The sequence below is a fragment of the Pseudophryne corroboree genome, chromosome 2, assembly GCF_028390025.1.
Source record: "Pseudophryne corroboree isolate aPseCor3 chromosome 2, aPseCor3.hap2, whole genome shotgun sequence".
Taxonomy (NCBI): Eukaryota; Metazoa; Chordata; class Amphibia; order Anura; family Myobatrachidae; genus Pseudophryne; species Pseudophryne corroboree.
The window spans coordinates 235616794-235640159 of record NC_086445.1 but is presented as its reverse complement, the minus strand read 5'-3'; the positions used below and the strand labels follow the sequence as shown (position 1 = coordinate 235640159).

The 23366-nt window shown below is 45.7% G+C and overlaps 1 protein-coding gene and 1 long non-coding RNA gene across 4 annotated transcripts in view; one reads left to right on the top strand and one right to left on the bottom strand.

Annotated features, from left to right (window-relative positions):
- The window catches only part of LOC135011660 (retinol dehydrogenase 7-like), a 132593-nt gene that overhangs the window by 46320 nt on the left and 62907 nt on the right, over window positions 1-23366 (bottom strand). For 2 of the 3 annotated variants that reach the window (XM_063952478.1, XM_063952479.1), the window contains 3 exons: window positions 13351-13700; window positions 7930-8188; window positions 5762-5925 (listed from right to left, as the gene is read on the bottom strand). In XM_063952478.1, the coding sequence (XP_063808548.1) occupies window positions 5762-5925; window positions 7930-8188; window positions 13351-13663 (736 nt within the window). In that variant the 5' untranslated portion in view covers window positions 13664-13700. The remainder of the gene's footprint in view (window positions 1-5761; window positions 5926-7929; window positions 8189-13350; window positions 13701-23366) is intronic. The other variant, XM_063952480.1, reaches the window with a different exon arrangement.
- Window positions 19358-23366, top strand: part of LOC135050686 (uncharacterized) — a 40663-nt gene continuing 36654 nt past the window's right edge. The window contains exon 1 of the long non-coding RNA XR_010241742.1: window positions 19358-20063. This is a non-coding gene — a long non-coding RNA (uncharacterized LOC135050686). The remainder of the gene's footprint in view (window positions 20064-23366) is intronic.

The following is a 23366-nucleotide window of genomic DNA, read 5'->3' as shown; positions in this document are numbered from 1 at the left end:
CTATTTTGCAGGAGAAATAAACAGGAGAGAAGTCCTATCCTCTGTCTGGATGTCCCTTTCTTTCCAGCTGTAATGAGCTAAGAGTGACTCTCCCAACCCATTCAGGAGGCAGCATACTGTTCCTTTTACAAGCTTCTGGAGCAGGATATGTTCAGCATTCCGGCTGTCGGGATGCCTGCAATCATATGGCTGATGCCGGAATCCTATATATTGGTAGATGCTCAATTAGCTTAGTGATATCATTCAGGTGCTCGAAAGGGAGGGGTATTTCTAAGCAAGAAAAAAAGGCATTTGTTTCCCCCAGCACCCTGAATGATAACCGTAACCAGATATAAATTCCACATGATAACAGAATTCAGAGATCTTCGTTACACATATTTGCGCAAATGTGTGAATAAGCCCCAAAGCCGCATCAAGGCGTCTGTGTATATTTGGGGTCCCTAGCGCTATATCTAGGTGCAGGGTGTGGCACCCCAAAACACCAGCATAAGCCAGAAAGCCCAGCGTAGCATACCAGTGAAAAAACTATAGTGTTAATAAATTAGTATTTAGGAAGCCGAAGCTATAGAGAAAGTGATACAAAAATGAAATGCAATTAAAATAGAGAAATAGTGTTAAGAAATTAATGTGAAAAGTGTTAATAGAATGTAAAGGTATGCCACACTAAGGCCATCCAGCTCAGCCAGTCCAGAGGCACCACACCTCATACCTCCATTACCCCAATCTGGGTCTAAGATTAACCAGCAAGGAGCCACATGATAATGGCTCCTTACTACAATATGTCTAAGCTAAGAGCTACCTACCTTGGAGCAACCCCATAATGCTCCCTGTGGCATGTCAGGGCCTGCACCTCCTCCTAATGCAGGAACCTCTCTGCCTCTCACAACAAACATATATATTGGTAGATGCTCAATTAGCTTAGTGATATCATTCAGGTGCTCGAAAGGGAGGGGTATTTCTAAGCAAGAAAAAAAGGCATTTGTTTCCCTCAGCACCCTGAATGATAACCGTAACCAGATATAAATTCCACTTGATAACAGAATTCAGAGATCTTCGTTACACATATTTGCGCAAATGTGTGAATAAGACCCAAAGCCGCATCAAGGCATCTCTGTATATTTGGGGTCCCTAGCGCTATATCTAGGTGCAGAGTGTGGCATCCCAAAACACCAGCATAAGCCAGAAAGCCCAGCGTAGCATACCAGTGAAAAAACTATAGTGTTAATAAATTAGTATTTAGGAAGCCGAAGCTATAGAGAAAGTGATACAAAAATGAAATGCAATTAAAATAGAGAAATAGTGTTAAGAAATTAATGTGAAAAGTGTTAATAGAATGTAAAGGTATGCCACACTAAGGCCATCCAGCTCAGCCAGTCCAGAGGCACCACACCTCATACCTCCATTACCCCAATCTGGGTCTAAGATTAACCAGCAAGGAGCCACATGATAATGGCTCCTTACTACAATATGTCTAAGCTAAGAGCTACCTACCTTGGAGCAACCCCATAATGCTCCCTGTGGCATGTCAGGGCCTGCACCTCCTCCTAATGCAGGAACCTCTCTGCCTCTCACAACAAACATATATATTGGTAGATGCTCAATTAGCTTAGTGATATCATTCAGGTGCTCGAAAGGGAGGGGTATTTCTAAGCAAGAAAAAAAGGCATTTGTTTCCCCCAGCACCCTGAATGATAACCGTAACCAGATATAAATTCCACTTGATAACAGAATTCAGAGATCTTCGTTACACATATTTGCGCAAATGTGTGAATAAGACCCAAAGCCGCATCAAGGCATCTCTGTATATTTGGGGTCCCTAGCGCTATATCTAGGTGCAGAGTGTGGCATCCCAAAACACCAGCGTAAGCCAGAAAGCCCAGCGTAGCATACCAGTGAAAAAACTATAGTGTTAATAAATTAGTATTTAGGAAGCCGAAGCTATAGAGAAAGTGATACAAAAATGAAATGCAATTAAAATAGAGACACCACTCAGGAGACAGGTGCTGGATCACTGACAGCCGACATCCAGAAGGTGAGTATCAGAGTTCAGGCTAAGGGTCAGGGCCTGGGGGGGGGAGGAGAGAGAGTTAGGGTTAGGCACTATGGGTGAGGGTTAGGGTTAGGCACTAGGGGGGGTTAGCCTTAGCTGCCACTCGCTGAGGGTTAAATGTAGTCACCAACCCCCCTAGGGTAAGCCCTAGCTGCTACCCCCTAAGCACTAGTGTCGGGATGCCGCTGCTGGTTATGTGGAACTTTTAGAGATAGTTTAGCATAACTGAGACTGCAGGTCTGCTTGGCACACATGCAAACCATCAAGAGCTCAAACCATTGCAGGTTTTCCAGTAAGGGTTGCCTACCATTGATGGGCCAATGACAATGGTAGCCCCTTCAATTTGCAACCCAGTACAGTCTCAGTCAACATCTAATTCAGGATCCAGTTAACAAACAAGAACAGCTAAATTGAAACAGACCTGACTTCCTTTCCTTATATTGCCACCTACTGTTGTAAACAAGTAATAACAACACAGGCCTAGTGACAGTAAACAAAGTCACTACATTTCCTGACTCATGCAATCTGCTGTACTGTATTTACACATTGAGTAGCCTCATAAGATTGTTGGAATCAAATGCATTTAGTTTCAGTCCAGATTTAGCAGTAATGCAGCGCATCTAAAGTGGTGAAGAATGTTGTTTATACTTATCTCTAAATATGTAAATATCATTAGCTGTACAGGTCAATATTGTCTTGTTTGTTAGAGAAGATATGTACTGAAGATCAATTTTGACCGATTTTGTGTATTTCCACAGATTTTGGTATATTTAGCAAATTGGCATAAATCATCCAAAACATCAACTTGCGTTCGAAGTTGAACACCGGAAAAACACCAATGTTTTCTTATAGGACTCATTGCAAATCAGTGATTTACTAACAGTCGGTTTGTATAATCGTCCTAAATATTGATTGAAAATCGAACACAAAATTGACCAAATAGACTAGTTAGTGTTAGTGACAGGCATTTCATTTACTTCTAAAATACATTCTCTTGCCGAAACCTTCATTATGATGCCTATAAAAGTAAAAATGACGGATACTTTGCAGATGTTTTTGCAATTAAGAGATTATTGGTAATTTTAGCAATGCTGCTTGCAGCACTTACCTTCATGCAGAGTGATTGACAGACAGGCAACATTTATGGGTGTTAATGGGGGATTGGCTGTTTCGGGGGCTTGTCACTGGCTGCATCTGCAAATCCGTACTCAAACAGCGTGGCTCTGGTGTCAGTGTTTAGGCTGCCATGCTGCATGGCCATTAATTTACTTGAGCTGATGATTATAAGATCTGCATGTGCAATGTGATTGTGAAAGCAGTTGCTGTGCCTTTGCGATGGCTCTGGTGTGGGTGTCTCTCTACTTTTCAGGGAGTGTGGATTAAAAGATTGACAGTGTTTAGATCAGGCATTCCCAACCTCAGTCCTCAAGGTATACTAACAGTCCAGGTTTATCGATATCCATGCTTGAGCACAGGTGGCTTCAGTAGCCAATTTATCACTAGGCAACACAAGCGGGTGCCTAGGGCTCAGAGATTCCCAGGGGCCCGCCCACATGCTTGCCCATCTGCTTGCTTGCTACTATTACTGGCCTGCTGCTGACCACTGCCTTTGGCCAGCACGCTTGCTAGCTACTGCCGCAACACCGCCGTAAAGTGAGAGGGAAGCACGATTCCTGTGCATCAGGAAGCACCACATCAAGGAGACCTGCTGTATTCTGTACAGACCCCGGCTTCAGGAATTAGTGACTGACACACTCCAGACCCCAGCAGAATCTGCTACGACTAAGGAAAGGTAATGATCGCTGCAGTGTCTCCCTTACTAACCCTGAGCAGTTACTGTGTACTTTGTACACGCTTCTGGTTATATTTTTATTTATTTAATATTTTTTTTCATTTTATATTTACTTTCAAAATTAAATGTATTTCCTTTTACAATCAAACAATCACTTCCAACTTTTTACACTTTTGAGGACTTGCTTCATTTTATCGGCACTTGGCAGCTGCTATTCACAATCTTGGGAGTGCAGGGATTACTAGTGTAATTTACACTGGTTGTTGCATGTTGTCAGGGACAGACAGGGCTGCTTCACAGCCCTAGTATGTTAGTGCATGCACACCTGAGCACACCCCTATCTATCTGTAAGCTAGGCACCACAGGGTGCAGGGGTCAACAGACAGCCAGGAAGCTGTGTTGCACACAGCCAACCCGACTCTCTATGTGGGTAGACCAGCCCAACAGGCCATCTACCCTTCTGTCATTTGCCAGAAGTGCCAGATGGCCAGTCCAGCCCAGCATGTTGTGTGTAAGTGTGTGCGTGTACACACGCAGAGTTTTGTCAATGGGCCAAGTGGTTCTTATCTGCGGTCAAATTCTATATTTCTGTGAGGGACCTGCTAGGCTGCTACAGTCAATGAGGAGCGAGGGGAAGGCACTGATATATAGTGCAGTCAAACTAGTGGCTGTAATAATAAGCATTCACTGTAATGGGTGTAATAATAAGCATTATAAATTATAATACTTATTATTACACCCATGAGAATGACTGCATATATATCAGCCCAATGATTGTAGCAGATCTCCCTGGATATCACTAAACCTGCACTGTAAGAGAACAGAGGCTGGGAATGTCTGGTCTAGACAGACAGTAAATAGTTGAATCCAGATGGTCGATAATCGATAGGTTAACAGTGCCAAAAGTTCAACAGTTACATGGTCAACATGCAGAGGGTCAAAAGGTCAACATAAAAAAGGTGGAAACATCTTTTTTGCATTATTTTAAACCTAATCTTAACCATAATCCTAACCCACCCCTAGTGCTTAACCCTAACCCAACCCCTGGCGCCTAACCCTCCCCATAGTGCATAACCCTAACACTTCCCCTAGTGTCTAACTCTAGCCCTCCCTCTAATGCCTAACCCTGAACCCATCTAGTACCTAACCCTAACCATCCCATTCCACAGCCTATTCCTTACTGTCCCCCAAGTACCTTACCTAACTGTCCTGTCCAGCAGCCTAACCCTAACCCTCCCCCAAGTGTCTAACCCTGACTTTAACACTAACCGTAAAAAGCAGGGAAAATTACGTGCCAACCTTTTTTGTGTCATCCATTTGCATGCTGACCTCTTGACCCTGTTGGCCTAAGTCCATGTTGATCATTTAACTGTTGAGCTTTTGACCCTGTCGATCTTTCTATCCTGTTGACCTATTGACTGTCGACACCCTCAAACAGTGACAGGCTGCAGCTTATGGGACACTGCAAACCAAAATTAGCAGAACCCCAGCATCTTCTTGCATGTGGTATGTGTTCCAATAGAAAATCAGTGGCAGTCAATTTTTGGTCAATTTTATGTCTATTTGCAGTCGATTTCGAATGGAACTGACAAGAACCGACTGACTTTAGACTACAAAAATAAAATCATTCAATATCGACATTGGATTTAAAAATAAAAACGTTCAACATCGACATTGGTTTTAAAATATATTTTAAAATCGTCTGTTAGTAAATATGAAATTTTGATCCTGTCAAAGTTGATCGATTTAAAATCGATCTAAAATCAATCTTTAGTAAATTTACCCCATGGTGTCTTGGTAATATTCAATGAGCAAATTTTAACAGGTTAATATAACATTCTTCATTTCTCATGCAAGTAAACAACTTGATTTCAGTCTTCCTTCAATGCAATTGAGAATTAGTTTGAATAAAATCTTACATTTGTTTAAGTAATGTTCTCCGTATATCTCTTTGGTCTCAGTTGGCACAGACTCCCATTTTTCCCTCAAGTTCTTCTTAAACAAAGGCAGGTTGGCTATGGCAGTATTGAAACCACCTGGCTCAATTATGGAAACTTTAACATCAAAATCGCTAAGTTCCCGCCTAAAAGCAGAAATATGTTAGTTGTACACTACAAAAATAATCACAGATGGTGCAATCAACTCATCTCATGGATGATTATTAAACCCTGCCCCTTTGAGAATAAACACTGCTGAGATTTTGTTTTTATGACTTAGGAAAATTTTAAATACATGTAATTGTCTAATGTTGTTTTGGGAAATGTACAAAATTCTACTACTACTTCTACTACTACTACTAAGTTGTAGCCCATTGTAACATTGTAAACAATTAAATATTAGTTGTTTTCTTTTAACCAGTGATGCACAACCCGATATACTTCACGGGCCACATATGCGACTGTTTAAACTTCAAAATTGCTGCACTTGAACCTTAATTTAAATAATAAATAAGCCTGTAAGTTACCTCAGAACAGCTCACATCACTCATTGAATTGTTACATACACACTCACTAGCCCTGTCAGCACTCAATACACATACACACACCCTGGCAGCACCCAGTAAATCCACCCCTACACACACACACACTCAACGTCAGTGCTGAATAAACCCCACCACATACACACTCACCCAGCCAGCACTCATTAAACCCACCCATACACACCCTGTCAGCACCTAATAAATCCACTCACCCACACACACACACACACACACACACACACACACACACACACACACACACACACACACACACACACACACACACACACCTACTCACTCACTCACTCACTCACTCTGCCAACACACATCCTGCCAGCACTCAATAAGTTTACCACACACACTCACCCTGCCAGAACTTATTAACCCCCCCACACACAGACACTTACCTTGCCAGCACTCATTAAACCACCCCTCCCCACACACACTCACCCTGTTAGCACACAATAAATCCACCCCTCTCCCACACACACAGTCAACCTATCAGCACACAATAAATCCCCCCCCCCCCCCTCCCCCCTCCCCACACACACACACACACACCCTCAGGGTTGGACTGGCCCTACAGGGCAATCCCCCATTGGGGCCATCTGCTGGAGGCCCTGCCTCCTCCTCTAGGAACCAGGTCCCAGACTGTGCAATTGAATGATATATTATTCATATGTTACCTTATACTGCACAGGACTATGGTGTATTTTCTATTGTGCATAGCTGTTATTAATTTGGTACATATCATGCATGCTTTTCAGTCGCACTGTTGGCTGCTGAGTGATTGACAGGAATGGGGCGTTTCTGGGAGGTAACTGACCGTTTTCCGGGAGTGTGCTGAAAAACACAGGCGTGTCAGATACAAACGCAGGCGTGCCTGGGGAAACGGGGGAGTGGCTGTCTGAACGCATGGCGTGTTTGTGACGTCAAAACAGGAACTAAATAGTCTGAAGTGATCGCAAGGTAGGAGTAGGTCTGGAGCTACTCAGAAACTGCTTGAAAAAATTTAGACGCCGTTCTGCGATCTTTTTGGTCGCACTTCTGCTAAGCTAAGATACACTCCCAGAGGGCGGCGGCTTAGCGTTTGCACTGCTGCTAAAAGCAGCTAGCGAGCGATCAACTCGGGATGAGGGCCAAAGTCCCTGTCGACATACTGTAGTGACTGTTGAATTGACGAACAGTATGCATCCCGTTTTGAGTATGTCTGTGTTATGGAGGGTACACACGTAGCGATGTGTGCTTAAATTCTAAGCAATCTGACCAGATGAAGCACACATCTCTCCATGTGTATGCCCCATAGCGATAGCGAAGCACGGCCCGTGCATAACTATCGCTGACTCTAGATTGGCCTGCATGCAGGCACAATCTAGTTAGATCACTCACTTCACCGCTGGGTGAAATGAGCGTTCCTCCCCATCCCCCATCTCCCTCAGCACACAGCGCAATGTGTGCTGAGCGGGGGGAGAGATGTGTGCTGAGCGTTCTGTGCTAGATAGCTCAGAACACATCTCTGGACACATCGCTATGTGTGTACCCTGCATTAGAGATATCAATCACATTTGTTTATTAATTCTATGTTCTACATAACTAATTTGTAGTTACCGTAGTGAGTCAGAGAATGCTTCTACGCCATACTTGGAGATATTGTAACCTCCTGCAATAAGAGCCACTCTGCCTAGAATACTGGCAACATTAACGATCCTTCCTTGGGCTCTCCTGACAAGCGGCAGCAGTGTCAGTGTCACATCAATCATCCCCAGTAAATTCACGTCTAGAACCTTTATAAAATCAACCTTCTTCAGCCACCCATTCGGAGCAACTGGGCCAGTAATTCCAGCATTATTTACCAGACCCCACAGTCCTACAAAATGTATTAAGGAAGAGGTTAGTGATGTAAGAGGGACTATAGTAGTTAAAAAGATATCTTTATAATATACAGCAATAAGAACATTTTGTTAGGAACAAACAGTGATACAGTAACAGACCTGTCATAGGGAAACACTCTTAGAAGCGTATTCATCATCACTTAATTTAATTTTTTAAAGAAATTAACCCTTTATGACCCATTGCAAGTTTCCAGTGTATCCCAGTGATGACACTGGTAAAGTAGACAAATGATTTGATGCTGCATCCTAGAACACAGCTCAGATTACTACTGCAGCAGGAGGGAAAGTATAGGTTTAGAAAACCTGTGATGCTCCCCCTGTATAAATGGCTGCTGAATAGGATAAATTTACCTGTAATCCCCACAGGTGTTGCACGTATACAAAAGAGGTTTCTCCCACAGCGCTATTTAGAACAGATAGCCACTGATTCTTCTGCGTTGAGAGTTCTCAGTATTTATTTTATGTAGATTTAAAACATATAAAATAAAATATAATACAGTACACACTAAAACACAATCAATTGCCTGCTCCTTGTTTTAAACACCACATAGTACTTTAGTGCTTGCTAGAAACTTTCCAATTCTTCTTGCATAAATGGCATATGGCTGCTGCACAGGACTCTTTTCTGACACAATCGGCGGGATGTAATGCCGTACGAGTCCAATGGCCCTGCGGGATGCCGGCCGAACTCGGATGTTTTTTAAAGGGGCAATCACTTATAAGGCATGCTTTGTAAGTGAATGCCCATTTTAAAAAAAGTCTGAGTTCGTCCGGCATCCCGCAGGGTCGCCGTACTCGAACGGCATTACATCCCGCTGATTGTGTCTTTTTACTCTGTCCACTATTGAAATGACACATTGGGCGGTATTCAAATGATATATCATGCCCTATCTCTTTTCTAAAGTGATCCTCGTCATTGCGCATATTACGCCCATAGTAATCAGGTTTAGCTGCGTAAAGGGTTAGGGCACCCTCGCTACCTCAAGGGTAGTGAGCTGAAATGATTATAAGACGCCCGTCAGCAGAAACAGAATGGGTGTGCCCATTGGGGTCATTCAGACCCGTTCGCACGCTGCAATTTCTTGCAGCCGTATGAACGGGTCTGAAGTGCGCATGCACGCGGACGGCAATGCGCAGGTGCATCAGTTGCCGGCGATGGGCGTCGCCACGGAGCGACGGACCTAACGAAGAAGCCATCTGCAGCGGCGAACGCAAGAAGATTGACAGGCGGCAACTCATCGTTTCTGAGGAGTGTCCGGAAAAACGCAGGCGTACCCAGCCATTGAAGAGGAGGGTTCCTGACGTCATCTCCAAGCCGGATTATCGCAACGGGTTAGTAAGTGCTCAGCTGTGCAGAAACTGTACAAACTTTTTGTTTGTGCAGCTCTCTGCACAAGCGATTGCAGCCCTGAACAGCCCTAATCCCCTGCCCTGTAGGCTGCGATTACCTGGTCACAGCAGTGCAAAAAATGGCCTGCGTGCTACCAGGTCTGAAGAATGACCTACTTTGTGTCCATACGTTTGCAACATAATATCTATAGTTTAAATACAATTTAAATGCAGTACTGCTGTTGCACAGCTTTGATATATTTGATAAGGTACCCTGATGAAGCCCTGATTGGGCAAAACATGTTGGACACGCCCCCTGCTATCACAGTTTGTTTTTAGCAAGAGAGCGGGAAGGAGCAAGCACCGCAACCGTAACTGTCAGCGGAAAACCATTGCATGCTTCTCTCCACATCCACTGCCAAGACCGGAGGCACAAAGGTCAGGAAAGAGGGAGGAGCGTTTTTTCACAGAGGGGATGCCGAATGGAGAAGCAGCATAATGGAGCGGAGGCTATGAACATTACTGGGTCTACCATGACCAAAAGCTAAAGGTACCTTAAGCCAATTTTTTCTCATTTTTTCTTATGGACCCCATTGATCTCTGAAAGAGAGAATTATTGCTGGGCTATAAATATGAACTCTACACACTGTCATGTTTAACTTTAACTACGGATCCAGAACCATACAAAAACATGGGACTTTTAACTATTTTACATCTATAACTAGCTCAGTATCCAGTCCCTGGATTTTTTTTAACAGTGCGGAGATTCTAATTACATCAATATCAAAGCTGTGCAACAGCAGGACTGCACTTAAGTTGTATTTAAACTATCGATATTGGGCAAAATGTTATAGAGTGAGAGTTTCAGAAAGTGAGAGAATTGGTAAGATTTTTCAGGTTTTTTTTTAAAGTGGCAATCATTTACACAGCAAGATCAGCCTGGTTTTTGCAGTGTAAATTATTGCCACTTTAAAAAAAACTGAAAAATCTTACCAAATCTCTCACTTTCTGAAACTCTCACTCTATTACATTTGGCCCATTTGTTGCAAACGTACGGACACAATGGGGGGAATTCAAATATTTGAAAAGTCGGTTGGGTGTCTGTTTTTTCCTATTACATAGAAAAGAACAGACGCCCAACTGACTTTTCAAACAATTGAATATCCCCCAATGTGTCATTTCAAATAGCAGCCGGAGAAGTAGAGTGGACTGAAAGTAAAAAGACACATAGGGGTAAATTTACCAAGATGGGAGTTCTATTTAAGAAGGGATGCTGCCCATGGCAACCAATCAGATTCTACTTCTCATTTATCTAGCACCTTCTAGAAGATAATACATGGAATCTGATTAGTAGTTATTGGCAGCATCCCATCTTAAATAGAACTCCCATCTTGGTAAATTTACCCTATTGTGTCAAAAAAGAATTCTGTGCAGCAGCCATATGCCATTTATGCAAGAAGATTTGGAAAGTTTCTAGCAAGCACTAAAGTACTGTGTGGTGTTTAAAACAAGGAGCAGGCAATTGATTGTGTTTTATTGTGTACTGTATTATATTTTATTTTATATTTTATTTGTTTTAAATTTACATAAAATAAATACTGAGAACTTCCAACGCAGAAGAATCAATGGCTATCTGTTCTAAATAGCACTGTGGGAGAAACCTCTTTTATATGCAGCAGGAGGCGTCTGTCAAACGTAGGTCATAAAGGGTTAGACTTTGGGGCCATTCATCATGGAGGTTATGCATGAGATATCACAGAGATCTTCTGCATACCTTTCACTCCCGATCTGGCCCAGCATCCCTGTACACTACTATGGGGACCTAATTCATCAAGCTCCAAAAAAAAATAAAAAAATTGAGCTTGACTGCGGGAGCATTTGCTTTCTTCAGATGGCGTTTGCCCCCGCTCCACACTGCTAACCTATGGGAAGCAGTCCCAGCTTGTGAAGAGATATCCTTCTTGATTTTTCTGCCCCTGCCCGGCTCCTTCTGCAGCTAGGGTTAGCCTGTGGTTAGGCTGCAGTTAGGGTTAGCCTGTGGTTAGGCTGCAGTTAGGGTTAGCCTGTGGTTAGGGTTAGGCTGCAGTTCGGGTTAGCCTGTGGTTAGAGTTAGGCTGCAGTTAGGGTTAGCCTGAGGTTAGGGTGTGCCTGCGGTTAGGGTTAGTCGGTTAGTGTTAGATACCATGGCCGACATTCTCATGGTTGACATACATAATGCCAACATGTTGAATATGTCAAATGTCAATGTTCAGAGCATGTTAACATTCTCGCGCCAACATTCTGAGCCATCTCAGCCATAATGTAGGTTTAATTAAAACAATTTATATCTAGCAGACCAGAGCATCTTCTGAAATGTGCTTTGCTAGGTCTGTAAAACCCGCTAAATGTTCCGCAATGATCAACATGTACAGCAGATCCAGAAAGTATGTCATGTTTAATGAAGTGCTCCATAGGAGATGATTCCCATTAATGAATGAGGGTGACCACAGAGTCTGTTTGAGGACAGAGGAGGAATTATGTGGGTAATGTATAGTACATACTGTACAACTAATTGGAATTCTCCTAATGGAGTTTTAGTCATGGGAAATTAAATAATTGCTGTGATTCAAGAGCACAATATGGCATTTATGAACCCTTCTCTATTGTCTTCCCGCTAGATACAAATGACAAATCTGGAGTTTCAGTTTGTTGCTGAAGCTTTCAAACATTAACTTGTGAATAGCCTGTACCATAACTGACTTCCTATTGAATTTTCATATGTTACAGAAATTCTGTTATTTGCCTTTTTTATACATAAATGGAGAACAGAATGACAGAATACGAGTGTAGTGGGTTAAACCTCATAGGCTGGGGGCGGGCCTGTAGGTGGCATCATGTGCTGGATTCTTGTCCTATAGGGGCTGAGGAAGGGGGTGTTAGTGTATTTTGAGTTGGTTAGTGGGTTGGGTCAGCCTATTTTGTTTCATCTTCTCACCCTACCTCCTTAATTTTGTTGCGTTTTGAAACTTTTGATGTGGGTAGTCTTCGTCGGCTATTTTAGGGCAGGAAAGAACGGAAAGTTACCTGTTTTTGATTAGGAAATTGGTTGGAGGTCAATTGGTGGTTGGTTACTTGGGTGCGCTCACCTTCGTTGACTGTTATACATCTGCTGGACCACCTTTACGGGGGCAGCCTCATCACCCATTTGGGTGGGTAGTCAAAAAGGAGGTTGAGTGGATACCCATTTTTTGTCTTCAGTTTGCCAGCTGTCGGGGTCCCGGCGCACAGTATAACGGCACCAGAATCCCGACAGCTGGCTTACCGACACCGTTTCTCCCTCTTGGGGGTCCACGACCCCCCTGGAGGGAAAATAGATAGCATGGCATGCATAGCGTGCCATCATGCCCGCAGCATGTCGAGCGCAGCAAGCCCACAAGGGGCTCATTTGCACTTGCCACGCTGTCTGTATGCTAGCGGTCGGGATTCCGGCGCCGGTATGCTGTGCGCCGGGATCCCGACAGCCGGCATACCATACTACACCCGTGTTTTAGATGGTTTTCTTCAGTTGATATAGAGTGGGATTTGTACTGTGGGTTAGGGTTGTTTATAGCCATTCTTTCGGTGCCATCATACTTTTTGATTTCATTTTATTATTCAGGATTTAATACATAGTAGTTTATTTAAATACTGTAAATAGCCTAAATTTGTCTGCCAAATACATGCCTCTTAGTCTTTATTTCAAGATTTAATGTTAAAATGTTGTACATTTGATGCACACACTGGGCAATCCTCAGCCGCTAGGAGGTTTAACAACAAAACATGAACTCACCTCTGTCTCCAACAATACTAGACACCCACTCTGCAGCAGAGCTCACACTCTGACTGTCAGTAACATCCAGTATTACAGTCTGCAGCCTGCTGGAGGTCTCCTTCTTCAGGTTCTGAGCTCCTTTATCAGACAAACAAGCAGCCAGAACCCTCATTCCACGTCTGTCCAGCTGCTTCGCCAACAGGTTCCCAAATCCAGTGTCACATCCGGTGATGAAGACATATTTATCTGTGAGATTCTCCAGTATCTGACTCTGTCTGTACCATCTGTACAGGAGGATGAGGGCCAACACCACCAGCACAAGGAGCCACATCAGGAAGACAGCTATGTATCAACGTATCTGTAAAAATCTAGCAATAATTAAAATGTTTAGAATATTTCTGGGAACTGCAAATACACCATTGCCATCCATGTGTCCTGCCTGTGCTTGTTTTTCTCCTCCGTTACTATTGCAAAATTTTAATGCATACCAATAAAAGTATAATTTTATAATCTTGTCCGGTCTTGAGTGCACCTACGTAACCACTCTCCTTTTCTTGTTTTTGTGCTGTTGTCTAATACGGAGGAGTAGGTAGCACCTCACCAAATTGTTATTAACTCTCTTAGTGAGCATTAGCACAGTGATCATTCTAAAGCTGCGTACACACAGTGCGACCCGTGCGACGGCTGATACTGACTATATTGATGCTGGAGGCATGAGCCTCCGATATAGACAGTATTGCCCCTGCCTGCACCCACTGCATTTCATTGCTATGACGATCCCGTGGGACCGCGCATCAGCATCGCAAGGTGCGATATGCACTATATTTACTTCCGATATGGACTATATAGTCCATATCGGAGGTGAAATCGCATCGTGTGTATGCACCTTAAGATCTTTGCTCTTGTTAGAAGAGATCTTTCATGATTTAAAGATACTGTATTTATCTGAATAACTTGGTGCGAGAGGCGTCACAGGGGGTCATTCAGACATGATAGCAGCTTTTTGCAGTCCTGCGATCAGATAGTCGCCGCCTACAGGGGTGTGTATTTTAGCTGTGCAAGTATGCGATCGCATGTGCAGACGAGCTGTACAAAAAAACTTTGTGCAGTTTCTGAGTTGCCCAGAACTTACTCAGCCGCTGCGATCACTTCAGCCTGTCCGGGCCCGGAATTGACATCAGACACCCGCACTGCAAACGCATGGACACGCCTGTGTTTTTCCAAACACTCCCAGAAAACGGTCAGTTGCCACCCACAAACGCCTTCTCCCTGATCTTCTTGCGAATGGCCGTGCAAATAGATTCTTTGTAAAACCCATCACACAGCAATGATCCGCTTCGTACCCATGTGCAGTGCCAGATTAAGGTCCACATGGGCCTGGAGCTGAAATTTATGAAGGGCCTATTGTGTGCCTTGGTAGGAGGTGTGACAAGTGCTGCGGTGGAGGTGGTCTAAATAGGGGTGTGGCCTGTGCCATGGGTGTGGCATGGAGGTCATAGCTAGTGCCTACCTTCAACCACTTAACAGTGCTTGTCAAAATGGGAATTTTGAAGTAGGGGTATGGGAAATGAAACAGGAGCACTGTAGCGCACCAAAAAAGGGGTCATGGTCACTGAAAAGGAGTGTGTCCCTAGTAGTATATGCATCAGTGTGCCCCACCCCCCTAGTCGGCGGGATCCTGGAGGCGAGCACAGCGCATCCGCACGTGGACTCGCCGCGCTTTGGGCCTTGTTGTCGAGCCCACGAGTGGGGATTCCGGACTGCGGTCGGGATTCCTAATGCATCAGTATCCTGACCGCCGGGATTCCGACAGCCTGGAAAATAAGTGCTTCATGTGTGTGTGTGTGTGTGTGTGTGTGTGTGTGTGTGTGTGTGTGTGTGTGTGTGTTTCTCAAAAAAGAAGCACTACTTTATTTACAGCCTTCAAAATGCTCACTGAAAAACGCCATTGCAGCCGCAGAACAGATTAAATCAAGAGGGCACTCTCCAACAGTTGCTTTACACTAAATTACATATTTAATGAATCAACTTGTCTTCATCACCACCCAGTAAAAGAAACTGCAAGATTCTGAGATCCAATAATTATCATAGCAACTATAAAACCAATATGCAAATCAATGCCATCTCATCCGTATACTTAGATTAGTTTGTCAACCTTGGTCCCCTCCTGGGTCGCTAGAGACATGCAACAGAGTGTTAATCAGCCATACATCAGAAGTCAGTAAAACAGTGACTTGTGCGCAGGACACCACTTAAGCCATCTCAATCTAATCAAATCATACACCTGGCAGCCGGGTGTCCGTGTGTGCACTCCGTCGCACTGCACATGCTCACCAGCACTTCCTATATCCTATAGGAACGTCATGCATTCTCCCTAAGCTTTCCACCGTAATGCGCATGCTCACCCGCACTTCCGGTGTTACATTCCCTAGTGCGTTCCTGCGCCATTGCTCCTCCTCTCTATACATATCTAATAACTGTTAACTGTTGGACTCACATCCAGCTGCTCAGAGAGTTATACCCCTTTTACACCGCAAATCGCGGGTCGCTGCCGGGAGCCTGGCACGGGTGCTACCCGGCTGCGACCCGCGTCAGTCCCCTTTCCCACCGGAGTCATCAGCCCGGCATATTGCTGGGATGATGACGTTGCTGGTGATGCAACGGGGGCGGTGCTTGGAGATCACATGATCTCCAAACGCCACCCGCACATAGACTGTTTAAACTGCACAGTTTGCGGGGTTGAACACGTGTTCAACCCCGCAAACTTCACGAGTTGGAATACTGGGTCGCTCGACCAGGACTATTCCAACTCGACCCTTTTACACCAGCCAGCAACACGGGTTATGCACGTTCATGTGCAATAACCCGTGTTACTAGCTGGCGGTGTAAAAGGGGTATAAGTAACATTGTGAAGTGCAGTGTGCATAATACAATAAGTATGTTTACACTTATTGTATTATGCACACTGCACTTCACAGTGTTACAATCTGCGGGATGTAGTTAAAATAGTGCCGCATGGGAGACAGAATAGGGGAGGGACTAGCCTGGAAAGGAGCTCAGAGCATTGGTGGCTGGTCCCAGGGGAGTGGCCAGCTACAGTATTAGCTGTCCATGTAATCCTGGAGAACAGCAGCAGCAGAGTGACAGCAGTGAGAGGCTACAGAATGGTACAATCACCATTCACACATGCACAGTGTATCATCCACAGCCTCTGTACAGCCCTAATGTCAGCAGCAGCTGTAGTGGCATTAGCATAAGGCAATATACATAGGTATATTGCCTTATACTGTGATCCGGATGGCTCCGCCCCCAGCTAAACCCCCGCCCCCTGTGACCACGCTGCTGTGTGTCTGGAAGCTAAACTGCCTGGCCCAGGGGGAGGGGGGGGGGCAGGTGGCATCCTACCTCCGAGGCCAGCCAGCTCCTTGAGCCCTAGTGGGAAAGGGGAGAGATTGAGGGAGGCCCCTCCTCCCCATCCATCCGGCCCATCCTCTTCAGCTGCACTTAGTCTGGAGGGGGAGGAGCTGTGAGTAGAGACGAGAGTGGCTCCTCCTCCACCCTGGCAGCCGGGCAGTCTCGTCACTCAGCACAGACAGAAGCACCGCTACTAGTCTAGGGAGGGGAGGTGCTCGAGAGGAGAGCGACCCCTCCCTCCTCCCACTTCAGTTGGGATTTCTATGTAAACAGACACTACGGTACCTTCTCTGGCGTCGGGTGAGGTGCACTGCTGGCGGCGACTGTGACATACAGTGAGTCACTGTGACTCATTGTAATGCCGGCGGTTATGGGGTTTCACTGCTGCGGGCTGTGGGCCTATTTTCAATGGGGGGCCTGGAGCTGCAGCTCCATCCGCCCCATTGTTAATCCGGCCCTGCTCATGTGTCACGCCTGCGCATTGCGGTGCATACGCATGCACAGTTCTGACCTGATCGCAGCTCTGCAAAAAAAATTAGCATGCAATCAGGTCTGAATGACCCCCATAGTACACTTCGAAAGGCTATTATTATGTATTGAATAAGGAAAAAAAAAAAAGAAAAAGAGGGTGTTCCGCACTGGTAAATGATAACAGACAAGACCTTATTGAAAGGTAAAAATGTCCGTGACCGACATTGGAAATATAACACTGATGTGTGAATATACCGTCGGTGGTGCTCCCAGAGCCAGTAAATTTACATTGGAAAATAAAAAGGAAAAAAAGAAGAAAGAAAGACTCTGTGCTGGGGCACTCTTTATGAAAAAATGAGACAATAAAATGTAACCTTTATTTAGGATCAAGTAAAATATGGTGTAACAATCAAGATACAGTATTCTAAAAAAATTTTTTATTTATATATATATATATATATATATAAATAAATACCAAGGTAATATGAACAGTAAATACTGACAAGGTGAAAAAATTATTGTATGTAATCGCAGGAGTAGCTGTCCACTAACAGCGAGTGGGTAGCTAAAGTCTCCTATGGTAATATCCCGTAGGTTAATCTAAGCACCAATAGATTCAAAGGTTTGTTGCCTAATGTGGTGTTGATCCACCATCTGTATAGATGTCTGACAGTGGTGTCACCATAGGCATTTTAATGCAGCGGATTAGACAGGAGTGTATAATCTGCTGAGTTCATAAGAAATTAGTAATGACCAACAGATAGTAGATTAAACCATAAAGAGGTGGTGTTGCGGACACAGCAAGTTTATGAGAAGATGTTAATATTGGCCTATAAAATTTATAAGGATGGGACTATTGGTTCTATTGAAAGAAGAAAAGAAAGACAATAAAGGGAATGTTCCTTCTGCTTTCCAGCCAAGTTTACTGCACCTGGTGTTCCTTGGCAGTCTCTCAAACAGGTACTGACCAGGCCTTCCAGAGCTTTGCTTCCAAGATCAGACGAGATTAGGCGTCTCCTGTGGAGTATGGCCGTAAACGGCTGGATGAGTGAGTACTTATTCCTAATAAACAGAAATGTGCTTCTGCTGTCCAGAACTGAGGCTTCCGCAGAGATTAGTCACCACCACCGTGGTGAGAAGGACTGGATGAGAGAGCACATTAGCACAGATGTGCAGGAGTGTTAGGAAAGAAAATGAAAATAATCATTTTCCCTATAGAGCTGCTGCAGAGTGGCCCCGAGCTTCAGACAGAGTTTTTTTTTCTGGTCCTGGTGGCCCCGACCCCTCAGCCTGTCATGATGTCACATGTTCTGAACAGAATAAAAAAATAATTAAAAATAATAGAGCTTATCTGTTTAGAAACTAAACGAATAAATTGAAAAGGCTTAGAAAGCTGCCCAACTGCTTTCCCCAATGCCTTTTATCCTGCTAAGAATTCACCATGTGTTCTCATGATTTTTACTAACAACAATCGTTTATCTAAAAACAAGAGTTTAACCTACAACAGGTACACGCCTAACGACGGTGTGACCCAGCGATAAAGCCAATGGGATGTAACAATGCATCGCACTGCTGTACACATTGCATGATCCTCTGTACGATGGTGCGATGTATCGTTAAATGCTGTATGTAACAACAACAATGTGTTGGCTGTAGAATCATCCCACTGAACATGCAGCAAATCCACTAGGACAATGCAATGGGACTGGATTTGAGGGGACACACTATACAATGGTAATTGTGATCAATCGCAGATCTCAAAACCATCACTATATCGTCCAGAGTGACTGTGCACCAGGGACGTGCAGTCAGGGGAGGCAGGAGAGGCAGTGCCTCACCTGTCATAACGTTTAATATAATACAAAGAAGATATTTATAACACATGTTCTATGTCTTAAATATCTTCTTTGTATTTTTCCAATCCTATTTGATGTGCAAAAAGAGCCAATTGTGGGTGGGAGGCAGTGAGAGCTCTGCCTCCCACTGATAATGATAAAGTGACTGAGGTTGGAGGCGGACAGGGGGCGGGGCCAAGCTGAGGGCAGAAAAAGCCCATTCAAAAAATCATGAGAAGCGGCACCAGCAGACCTGCCTCAGTGACAGGGACGTGTCTTCAGCCAAATGAAAGCACGCCCCTGTCAGTCAGGCAGACGTGATTGGACAGCACTGAGCTGTCTCTCTCCCTGCCCAGCATCACCAGCTCTCTCCCTGGCCAGCGTACTGATACCTGACCCCTCCTCCTGCCGGAGCTTGCAGCCGCCGGGTACCAATATTTCAACCCCCCACCCCCACCTTTACCGGAGCTTGCAGCCGCGGGAACATATACTTGTGTGCGCACAGGGTAGGGGGGGCTGGAGCGGACTGGCACCCCTGATGTCCGGCACTCCCCACTGACACACGCCGGATGACGATTACTACCCCCTCCCCGCTGCCGCCTGTTAGGACTGCATTACTGCCCGGCTGGCAGCCGCCCGGGATAATCACAGGTGTCCCACATCAATATACGCAGGGGAAGTTTGGTCTGCCGGTACTCCAGGACTGTTTGCTGGCAGGCCGGTGCCTCTTGGTTGCCGTGCTCCCCTGCAATGTGGACTAACTGCAACTGCTGCTGCTCTAGCCTGAGCCGCCGTGGGTTGCTATGCAGTGTATGTATAGTATAATGGTGGAGTCTGCTGGGGAAGCATTATGTTCTGACACAGAAGCAGCAGGCAGTGCGGGAGAGCAGCAGTGCCTGGCGTACGGGCAGGTGTTGAGTGTGCAGGGGCTTTGTGCAGTGGCTGATCTGGATGTCAGATAGATGGCACCCATCATGATACTCCCATCCAATGTGGCTCGGCTGGTGCTGGGTGAGTGTGTACCCTGGGCTGGCACGGGGGGGGGGGCATAAAGTACAATATACATGCCCATATGGCACTGTACATAGTAATAGTAGCTGCTGGTACTCAGGGGGCTATTTACTAAGCCTCAGATGGAGATAAATTCAACGGAGATAAAGCACCAGCCAATCCGCTCCTAACTGCCATGTCACAGGCTGTGTTTGAATAATGATAGTTAGGAGCTGATTGGCTGGTGCTTTATCTCCGTTGACTTTATCTCCATCCAAGGCTTAGTAAATAGACCCCTTAGTGGTGGTGTTGTTGTTATTGGTAGTTGTAGTAGTAGTAGTAGTAGTAGGCATAGAGTCACTGCTTTTATACAATATATTGTTATACTATTACATTCTACTAGTATATTGGTTCAGGGGTCTCTACTCTGCCCCCCCCCCCCCCCCCATAAATACACCTCCATTTATACACTTGCCCAAGCTGCCATTACATTTCTCTCTTCGCGGACACCCGAAAAAGGGCCATGGCTTAATAAAAAAGGAGGCTTAGCTTTGCGGGATCCCTGGTATGTTACATCACTCCAGGGGGTGTCCAGCATCTCCAGAGATGCTGGCTGCCCCCAGAGGCTAGGCTGGTGTAGTGCCAGCTCTTAATCTGTGACAGGAGCCGAGTGTTGCAGGAGATTATCACAATGCAGCACCTGGCTCCTGTCACTGTAGAAGAGCCAGCACTGTGGTGTCACCCTTCTGAGGGTGACAGCCTTGGTGCGGGCCGCACCCCCTGCACCTGGGTTGTGACGCCACTGGGTAAGGTGCATATGGAATAGAAAGGAATGCCAATAGGTGGTGCTAGACACACCCCTCCGACGGACTAGGAATCAGTGAAGGCCGGAGGGATTGGGGTAAGTGAATGCTGGAGGCAGGGTTGGGGTCAACAAGCGCATAATCCCCACCCCCTCCCCACCTTTACACCCCCATGTGTGCCTCTCCAGCCAGAGACTTCACCGCACGTCACTGCTGTGTACCCAGCTTTAGAGTTAAAGCTACACTATATTATCATATGCAAATGCTTCCTGAGGAGAAATAAAAGGTAAACTCATGCTATTTGTACAAGTATTCAAACAAGAAATACTAGTTTTTACAATTGGCAATGATCAACAGACTTGTACACTAGAAAATGGGTTGGTATCTATATAGAATCCCGACCATGGTATGCTGGGCGCCGGAATGCATGCAGCGGGGTGAGCGCAAAAGAACCCCTTGCAGGCTTGCTGCTTTCGCCATGCTGCGGGCACAATGGCACGCTATGCGCGCATGCTATTTATTCTTCCTTTCGGGGTATCATGGACACCACAAAAGGAGGAATCGGTATCGGTATCCTGGCGGTTGGGATCCCGGTGCCGGTATGCTGAGCGCTGGGATCTCGACAGCTGAGATATTGAATGCATCCCATAGAAAACATACCCCAGAAGAGTAACCTCACTCTGCATCTGCAATTACCATGTACAAAAAATAAGAAATACGACCACCTTCAACCCTGAACTATAGTACTACTGCTTCCACTGCCAACACTACAGCAATACCGTCACCACACACCCCACACTACAATAATATCACCACCAACCAAATACTACAGCAATACCATCACCAAACACCCCACACTACAATACGGGATGTAGTCATGTGACTGGCGCTCAGGAGACCGCCGGTCACATAGCCTCCCTCTACATCCCGCTCTCTCACAATCCTGATGATCGGCATGCCGATCAACAGGGACTATTCCCACTCGTGGGTGTCCACAACACCCATAGAGTGGGCATAGAACCCGTGGCAACCGCAGCAAGCCCTCAGGGGGCTTGTTGCGCTCACCACCACTGCCGGGATTCCGCTGCCGGCATCTGACGACCCAATGTGTATTTGATTCCAGAGAGAGTCCTAGCTGTTAGGCGCCGGGGTCCGCTCGTCGGTGCGGCCCGGCGCCTAGCAACCAGGGACGCCGTGCGCGTACAGCCGCCGGCTCCCTGGCAACGCTAGACGCCGGGCGCACGGAGCCGCACGGACCCTAGCAACGGGGACGCCACTTACGGACTGCGTCTCCCCGTTGCTGGGTTCAATTTAATTAATAGATATCTGTTTTCCTGGCCATGCAGCTTGGCAGCTGTATGGCATCTAATCCAATCAGCCTCCAAACAGCTGATTGGAGGACTCCCTGTTAAATACACTTCCTGGGCTTCTCACAGACGCCGGTAATAGCTTCCTGCATGCTGAATCTGTTTGCTGTGAGTGTTTCCAGTCCTGCTGTATCCGGTCGTTCCTGTTCTCAGTTGTCCTGTACTCGGAAGTCGTCATCTGTTCCTGGAGTCCTGACTGAGCACCTTTTGAACATCCAGTGGTGTTCGTGAGTCACGGCGTAGCCGTGTGTTGCGGCTTGGGCCGCTTTATTATTTGTCATTTATTATTTGTGTTTCGGAGCTTTTGCGGAGGATTCCGCTCCCACAGATCCACTCTGGTATCCAGCGGTGCTGGGTAGGAGTACGGACTAGTGGATTTTGGTTGTCCTTTTCCCTGGCGGGTTACCGCACATACCTCAGGTTTAGTCAGTTAGCTTGTAGCCCCTGGCCTGGTTGTTTAGTCAGAGGGCCCCTTGTTATCACCCTGTCTCGGATTTCCCTTTGTCTCCCATTAAGACCTGAGGGGGCATCGGAGTTGGGCAGACATAATCCGCCCTTCAAACGCGGCTGCCATGGGCTCAAGCAACCATAGTCTCGCAGGGGATTTCTGACAACACGGGCGAGACAATGGAGTTAGGGCGCCAGGGGCTACTTTCTATTCCCGCTCCCTTCCCCAGCATTCCGTTCCAGTGCTCCGGTCCTTGCAATAGGACCACCTCAGACCAGAGTGCTGGAATCATAACATTATTACCGGCCAAACCAAAACTTAAAATTAAACAGGGTTTGATTTTTTCCCTTATTCAGTTTTGTAAGAATTGTCGGCCCCATGAATCCCACTGGTTTAGGGCCAAATCCTGGCCAGCTTCTAGTTAGCCAGATTCAAGAGCTTACTCAGATGGTTCAGGATCTTTCCCTTCGGGTGAAGTCGCAGGAAGATCTTTTGCGAACTTCCCCGAGGGTAGTCCCTGAGCCAAAAATGCACTTGCCTGACCGTTTTTCTGGTGATAGGAAGCAGTTTTTTTAATTTTAAAGAGTCCTGTAAACTTTATTTTCGTTTAAGACCAATCTCCTCAGGTACTGAATCTCAGCGGGTCGGAATTATTATTTCTTTGCTCCAGGGGGATCCCCAGACCTGGGCTTTTGGTTTAAAAGCA